The sequence below is a fragment of the Somniosus microcephalus genome, chromosome 1 (genome assembly GCF_052327205.1).
Source record: "Somniosus microcephalus isolate GS21.2 chromosome 1, FLI_Smic_1.0, whole genome shotgun sequence".
In the NCBI taxonomy this organism is placed as follows: domain Eukaryota; kingdom Metazoa; phylum Chordata; class Chondrichthyes; order Squaliformes; family Somniosidae; genus Somniosus; species Somniosus microcephalus.
In genome coordinates, this window is record NC_140987.1 from 351,822,107 (window position 1) to 351,830,456 (window position 8,350).

Genomic DNA, 8,350 nt, shown 5'->3' on the forward strand with positions numbered 1-8,350 from the left:
CGCCGGGAGCAACTGATTGACAGGCACGTCCACATCCGCCTCTTTCATTATCACATGGATTCTCGGCCGGTACTTGTGCATGGACTGGAGAATAATCTGGGAAGTGTGAGAGAAATATTGGAAAAAAGACATTCGATTTACGGCAGCATTTATCAAAAATTATTGTGTGCGTTGAACAATCCTTCACCTCCGCTTAGTTGTAATTTGTTTTTTGATATAAAGATCGAATATGAGTTTGAAATAACGAATAAATGAGCGATTATTAAAGCTAATGATAAATCTCCTCTACTGATGAATTCGGGATTCAAAGCAACACGAAACTGCCGAGCTGAGTCTGAGCTGTTTCAGTAATCATTGTATTCCCTGTAGATGAACTCACTGTTGTTGCCACTTTAGATCAGCAATGCCCTCGGTCCGGAGAATGTACAAAACTACAGGTCAAGGCAAGAGTGCAACTTCTGTCTGGCATAACCGAGCTACTCACGCTGCTGAAAAAACGTGTCCCATGCAGTTCCCTGCCAATCAAATGCCAGGATCATAGAATCATACAGCACGGAAGGAGGCCATTCGGCCCATTGTACATGTGCCAGTTCTTTGAATGAGCTATCCACTGATTCCCACTCCCCTGCTCGCTCCTCATAGCCCTGCAAATGTCTCCCTTTCAAATATTTATCCAATTCCCTTTTGAAAGTTACTATTGAATCTGCTTCCACCAGCCTTTCAGGCAGTGCCTTCCAGATCACAGGCAATGGCAAACATTCAAAGACCGCATGGATGAACTACAGAATTTGTTCATCCCAGCTTGGCATAAAAATAAAACAAAAAAGGTGACTCAACTGTGGCTAATGAGGGAAATTAGGGATAGCATAAGATCCAACGAGAGGACATATAAATTGGCCAGAAAAAGCAGTAACCCTGAGGATTGGGAGCAGTTTAGGATTCAACAAAGGAGGACAAAGGGATTAATTAAGAAAGGGAAAATAGAATATGAGAGTAAGCTTGCAGGGAACATAAAAACTGACTGTAAAAGCTTTTATAGATATGTGAAGAGAAAAAGATTGGTGAAGTCAAGCGTAGGTCCCTTGCAGTCAGAATCAGGGGGATTTATAATGGGGAAGAAAGAAATGGCAGACCAATTAAATACATATTTTGGTTCTGTCTTCACAAAGGAGGACACAAATAACCTCCCAGAAATGTCAGGGAACATAGGGTCTGCTGAAAGAGAGGAACTGAAAGAAATCAGTATTTGTAGGGAAATGGTGTTAGGGAAATTGATGGGATTGAAGGCCGATAAATCCCCAGGGCCTGATAATCTACATCCTAGGGTACTTAAGGAAGTGGCCCTAGAAATAGGAGATGCATTGCTGGTCATCTTCCAACATGCGATGGAATCTGGAACAGTACCCATGGATTGGAGGGTAGCTAATGTTACCCCACTATTCAAAAAAGGTGGTAGAGAGAAAACGGGGAATTACAGACCGATAAGCCTGACCTCGGTAGTGGGGAAAATGCTAGAGTCCATTATAAAAGATGTAATAGCAGAGCACTTGGAAAACAGTGACAGGATCGGACAAAGTCAATATGGATTTACAAAAGGTAAATCGTGCTTGACTAATCTACTGGAATTTTTTGAGGATGTAACTAGTAAAATAGATAAGGGAGAACCAGTGGATGTGGTGTATTTGGACTTTCAGAAGGCTTTCGATAAGGTCCCACATAAGAGATTAGAGTGTAAAGTTAAGGCACATGGGATTGGGGGCAAGGTATTGACTTGGATAGAGAACTGGTTGGCAGATAGAAAGCAAAGTGTTGGAATAAACGGGTCTTTTTCCGAGTGGCAGGCAGTGACTAGTGGGGTACCGCAGGGATCGGTCCTTGGACCCTAGCTGTTCACAATATAAATGATCTGGACGGGGGAATTGGATGTAATATCTCCAAATTTGCAGATGACACAAAGCTGGGTGGGCGTGTGTGCTGTGAGGAGGATGCTGAGAAACTACAGGATGATTTGGACAGGTTGGGTGATTGGGCAGATGCAGTATAATGTGGATAAATGCGAGGTTATCCACTTTGGTGTCAAAAACAGGAAGGCAGATTATTATCTGAATGGCAATAGGTTGGGAGAAGGGGAAGTGCAACGAGACCTGGGTTGGGAGAAGGGGAAGTGCAACGAGACCTGGGTGTCCTTGTGCACCAGTCGCTGAAGGTAAGCATGCAGGTGCAGCAGACGGTTAAGAAGGCAAATGGTATGCTGGCCTTCATAGCGAGAGGGTTTGAGTACAGGAACAAGGATGTCTTGCTGCAGTTGTATAGGGCCTTGGTGAGACCACATCTTGAATATTGTGTGCAGTTTTGGTCGCCTTATCTGAGGAAGGATATTCTTGCCATGGAAGGATTTCAGCGAAGATTCACCAGGCTGATACCTGGGATGGCAGGAATGACGTATGAGGAGAGATTGGGTCGATTGGGCTTGTACTCGCTGGAGTTTAGAAGAATGAGAGGGGATCTCATTGAAACTTATAAAATTCTGGCAGGACTGGACAGACTAGATGCAGGGAGGATGTTCCCAATGGTCGGAGAATCCAGAACCAGGGGTCACAGTCTAAGGATAAGGGGTAAGCCTTTTAGGACAGAAATGAGGAGGAATTTCTTCACCCAGAGAGTGGTGAACCTGTGGAATTCTCTACCACAGAAGGCAGTAGAGGCCAATTCATTAAATATATTCAAGAAGGAGTTGGATATATTTCTTAAGGCTAAAGGGTTCAAGGGGTATGGGGAGAAAGCAGGGACCGGGTACTGAACTTGGATGATCAGCCATGATCGTATTGAATGGCGGAGCAGGCTCGAGGGGCCGAATGGTCTACTCCTGCTCCTATCTTCTATGTTTCTATGTTTCTACAACATTACTACCTAAGTGTTACACACTGTCACACACACACTGTCACAAACACACACACAGTCACAAACACACACTCTCAAGTTTGAAAATTACTGCATACAAAAATATTTGCTGGGTTTGTTATAGTTATGTTTATAAAAATAATACTGTTTTCAGGGACATGCATTTCTGAGATTACATTAAGATTGGAGAACGAACGCCTACATGTCCCTTCTCATCCATGTCATTGTTGGTCAGTTTCACTCGGTCAAAGCTGATGATCTGTTTCATCCAGGACTCCCCTGAAGCTGGTGAGTCAGGGTGGACGTAGAGCCGGGGCTTCAGCGGAGACTGTTCGGTGTTTCCAGCCACCATCCACTGTGAGCTGTGGTACACGTACCTGTGAACATCACACAAGGAGTGAATGTCTAGGGGGAGTGATGGGGTGCGGAGGAGAGGAGGGGGTGATGGTTGAATCTGGGAATGAAGCAGCAAAAGTTAACGGGTGTAAGAATCATAGAATCATAGAATCTTACAGCACAGGAAACCATTCAGCCCATCGTGCCTGTGCTGACTCTTTGAAAGAACTATCCAATTAGCCCCCTCCCCTGCTCTTTCCCCATAGCCCTGCAAATATTTCCCCTTAATTCTCTTTTGAAAGTTATTATTGAATCTGCTTCCACCACCCTTTCAGGCATTGCATTCCAAATCATAACAACTCGCTGTGTAATAAAAGGTTTCCTTATGTTGCCTCTGGTTCTTTTGCCAATTACCTTAAATCTGTGACCTCTGGTTACCAACCCTGCTGTAACTGGACACAGAAACTCTCAAAGCCCTTCATGATTTTGAACACTTCTATCACATTTCCCCTTAACCGTCTCTGCTCTGAGAACAATTCCAGTTTCTCTAGTCTCTCCGCGTAACTGAAATCACTCATCCCTGGTACCATTCTAGGAAATCTCCTAGAGTAACTTACATCGAAATGGCACCTTAACCAGTCCCTATGAAATTCACATGCAGTAAATTGCTTTGAAGTGCAGTTACTGTTATGTGGGGCAGTGGTTCTCAAACATTTTTGGTTGAAAGACCCCTTTTCAAATGGATTAGTAATCATGGACCCCCATCTAAATTATAATACTAATAATACTCATAATACGAAAATGCTGCCTGTAAAGAGTGTTTTAATAATGCTTTTAAGAAAACAGGTATTTACATACAGATATCAGTGAGATGAGTGGGCCTGCTTCTCACTGCAGAGTCTGTCTATCCTTGACACTGTCATCAATCACTCACCACCAGCCTTGGTAACGGCGGTCTACCTGGCGATCTTTGTGCTGCTCTCAGCGCTCCTCCCAGCGCTCCTCCATGCACTTTCCCCCTCCTAGGTGAGACAGCCAGCCCTCTCCGTGCTGTACATGTGGCGGCCGTACTCTGCTCCCGCCTTCCGGCTCGCACCAAGCCCAAATCCGGCCGTCGCTTCGCTTACTGAAGCGAATGAGCGGCGGCCGGAGGCGGGCTTGGTGTGAGGTGGGAGCGGAGTGCGGCCCCCCACATTTCCCATAAGGCTGGCCCTGCTTGGTGGGCCCCCCTGAAAAGTCTCGATGGGACCCCAAGAGACCCCAGTTTGAGAACCACTGATGTGGGGGTACCCATTTGAGGTGTATTAACGCAGATAGGCCTTCTTTTGAGGTTCCTATTTATTGCTGTGTTTCCAGTCACGCTCTGGTTACTATTTGTGTCGCACTTTGTCGCCGTAGCTCTGATTTGCAGCTCAGGTGCAAGGCTTCACTTCCGCTTGTACTTATTTCGCACCTCATGTTCAGCGAATGCAAAGAAAAGCAACTCATTCTCCGGGGTCCAAGTTGTTAAATCTAATCATTGACATCGGGCAGATTACAGAAGTCAAATCTTAAAAACCAACTTTCCCTACGAATAAGTCTATTCCAGCTGATAAAATCCCAGTTAAAGTTTATTAGTAGTTTAATTCACGAATATTATATTCTTTTAAAAAGTAGTATATAAGGGCAAAGTCACAACGGGGCCCCTATACAGTATTAGAAGTTCAGAGCGGGGAGTCCCCTGAATATTTGGCAATTTCTTGTCACAATGGTCATGCAGCCACAGCTTTCAGTATCGACATTGCCACTACGAGTACCTGTATCTCTTGGAATCCACAGGGATGATGTCCATGGCGATATAATACTGCTTCGCGGGTTCCAGGCCTTTGATTTTCACCCGTACCGCGGGAAACATGCGCCTGTACAGAGATCAGCACCGTTAGATCTCACCGTCAACCCTGCTCTCACCTGCTCGCGTTATAACGCCCCACAGTTGCAAAGAGACGGGATCTCATTGAAACATACAAGTTTCTGAAGGGGATTGACAGGGTAGATGCTAAGAGGTTGTTTCTCCTGGCCGGAGTGTCTAGAACTAGGGGGCATAGTCTCAGGATAAGGGGTCGGCCATTTAAGACTGAGATGAGGAAGAATTTCTTCACTCAGAGGGCCGTGAATCTTTGGAATTCTCTGCCCCAGAGGGCTGTCAACGCTGAGTCTTTGAGTATATTCAAGGCTGAGATAGATAGATTTTTGGATTCTAGGGGAATCAAAGGATATGGAGATCAGGCAGGAAAGTGGAGTTGAAGTCGATGATCAGCCATTATCTTATTGAATGGCAGAGCAGGCTCGAGGGGCCGTATGGCCTACTCCTGCTCCTATTTCTTACGTTTTTATAAAGAAAAGACTTGCATTTATATAGCACCTTTCACGAGCACCGGACGTCCCAAAGCGCTTTACAGCCAATTAAGTACTTTTTTGAAGTGTAGTCACTGTTGCAAGAACACCAACTTACAATCACAGCGCTGATTTAGGTGATTAGATTCATTACATTTTACATGTATTGTAATGACATGGGATTTTTACTGGTTTGAGAATCTGGTTCCCTGATTCTGTCGATTTATAATCAAGACTGTTGGTTTACAGTGACTAAATTAGGTAAACTTATTATTTGAGGATTTCCCCTGGTGTTTTGAAGATTAAATCCTAACATTCCTTCCTTTTTGGGTGGAAACTATAAATCAGTGGCCTTGCTTATAATATAGAGAAAGAGGCGATGGAGCTGCACCGTGTTAAATTTCTGATATGTAGTTCCAAAAATATAAAGTGCAGACATATTCTGAATCTTTTCATTGCATGGACTATTGAACCGCCATTTATGTGTTCGTTCAGCGCGTCTGTAAAGCTGGTTTTATCAGAGCGGTATCTGCAAAACTCAAAACAAATCTGTAGTCAGACAAACAAATCTTTCCTAATTTGTACAACACTGGAGGTAACTGGGTCCCGGTTCAGCTGGCTCGGTTTAGGAAGTCAATCCCCATTGAGGGCGGCGGATCTGCAGTTAACCCGACTGATCCCGGGGTCTCGTTCAAAAGGAAATCCCCGTTTTAATTTCGTGACACATCGATTGCTTTTTTTTATTGTATCGATTTCCAACAGACTCCGATTTCGTTATAAACTGAAGACAGAACAATCCGGAGTAAATGTCTTGAGCCGCTCTATCTTGCCCTGACCCAATCCCTCTCTCCCTCTCACCTGCCAGCTTTAGTGATGATCATTTCTGTTCCAATCTCATGAAATCTCTTCCAAAGGTCCGTCCCTTGCAGTTCTACCTGGAAACCTTCGGAGTCACCACCGCGAGATATGGGCGACGGGCAGGTCCGGCTTTTGCCCCTTTGGGCTCTGGCCTCCACTGATGGATCACATGCAAAATACCAAGAGCAATGTTCGGATCAAAATCCCCAGCAAACCACGGCCAGTGCCGCCGCCTCACACAGGGTCACATTCCCCGCCCCGAGCTCCCGACCTGACCTGACATGCTGGCGCCTCTATCTCAACTAGTCGCAACTTGGGAGAACTTTAAACTTCAAAAATAAAGTTTAGCCAAAAGTTAATCAAACTTGGAGTCTGGATCTAGAGTTTCCCACAATGGAATGCACTCTCCGACTCGGTCATGGAGTCATTATTTATCCATTGTACAGTTTATGGAACTAGCCGCTGCCATTGAAGACACTGGTGACTCTTACTACTATCCACCTTGTTTTAAATGTAAACGCTTCTTTCCAGACCGATAGCGCCGATCTGCCAACACCAGGAATTGAAAGACTGCGGACATCGAATCAAAGAATCTATCAGAAACCCAATCAAAAATCTGCAAAAACGGAATTTAAAAAGAACAATGAAGTAAAAACAGAATAAAAAACGAAAGAAGCGGATTACAAATCTAAATAAACTAAACAAAAACAACATTTCAACGTCTTCTAATTTGTAATCGCGGTTCTTTGCGGATTTAGTCACAGTACAGTAGTGTAAAGATCACTGAGTCTTGTCGCCGGTGAACTCTTGTGTGCTGAGTTAGTTGGATCTGCTTCCAGCCCCGGTTCAATAATGATTACAGAGAGTTGACTAACCAGACTGCTCCTTTGCTCTCTGCTTGGGGCGCCCCGGTTGTTTCAGCATGTCGCCGGGCCGGTCTCTCAGTTTCTCATCCTCGCTATCTTCAAGTTTCCTCTTCAGAGAGTTCCCCACCAGAGATTCCACGGAGAAAGCGTGGGCCCGAGAGCTCAGAGCCATCGGACCGTTACCATTAAATCCCGGCGAGGAGGCGCCAGTCCGAAGATCGAAAGGAATTGGAGAGATCCGCTTGAAATAGCGCGTCCGAGCGGAGCTGGGGGGCCGATGAGATTCGCCCTGTGTCCCAGAATGAGTCCCATCCCAGTTAGCGGAAGAGTGTGACTGGAAGCCGCGCTCTCCGCATCACTCCTGGGCAAAGGAGACTTTCGTTCCTCCAATGTCTCCCTTTCAGTGCCAAGTGGTGTGTTTCTGGAGGGCGAGAGCTCGCCGCCTGTCAAAGTCAAGCCAATAGCGAGACACCAGTGGAGCAAAGAGCGAGTGAAGCTCCACTAATTATACCCGAGGAAGAGCCTTCCCTGCACTGGCTGAATGTGGAGTTAATCGTTTGCAGCCATACCTGTCTGCCTGTAGGTAGAGCCTGTGAATGTGGGCATGTGCAGATCACTGTCACCTTTTATTAGTCTTGTGATAAGATTAGCTCAACTTTGGCAAAGAACCCATCTTAAAAGGGAAATGATCTAATGAGGAGCGAATCTCCATTAACATGGTCTATATATATAGATATATATATATATGTGTGTGTGTACATGTAAGTGTGTGCATATATATATGTGTGTTTATACGTGTATCTGTATATATATGTGTGTGTATATATATATATATATATTTAAATTAGACCTACTCTTATGAAGGTTTTATTGAACTGAAAACTCCCTCAGAGCTGCCCCTTTTAATCTTTTCTAGTCGTTGTATATGGAAATGTATTTTGCGCCGAATTTCATATGTTTGTGCAGTTATTTTGGTGAATTTATGAATGGGATACTGAAATATCAGGCAGTAGACT

The 8,350-nt window shown here is 44.8% G+C and overlaps 1 protein-coding gene across 1 annotated transcript in view; it reads right to left on the minus strand.

Annotated features, from left to right (window-relative positions):
* The window catches only part of LOC147124968 (T-box transcription factor TBX22-like), a 57,759-nt gene extending 49,920 nt beyond the window's left edge, over positions 1-7,839 (minus strand). The window contains exons 1-5 of the mRNA XM_086007313.1: positions 7,344-7,839; positions 6,469-6,625; positions 5,034-5,135; positions 3,104-3,278; positions 1-96 (exon numbers count right to left, since the gene is read on the minus strand). The exon at positions 1-96 is cut by the window's left edge and continues 69 nt beyond it. Coding sequence (XP_085863439.1) covers positions 1-96; positions 3,104-3,278; positions 5,034-5,135; positions 6,469-6,625; positions 7,344-7,506 — 693 coding nt within the window. The 5' untranslated portion in view covers positions 7,507-7,839. The remainder of the gene's footprint in view (positions 97-3,103; positions 3,279-5,033; positions 5,136-6,468; positions 6,626-7,343) is intronic.
* Between the last annotated feature and the right edge of the window lie 511 nt (positions 7,840-8,350).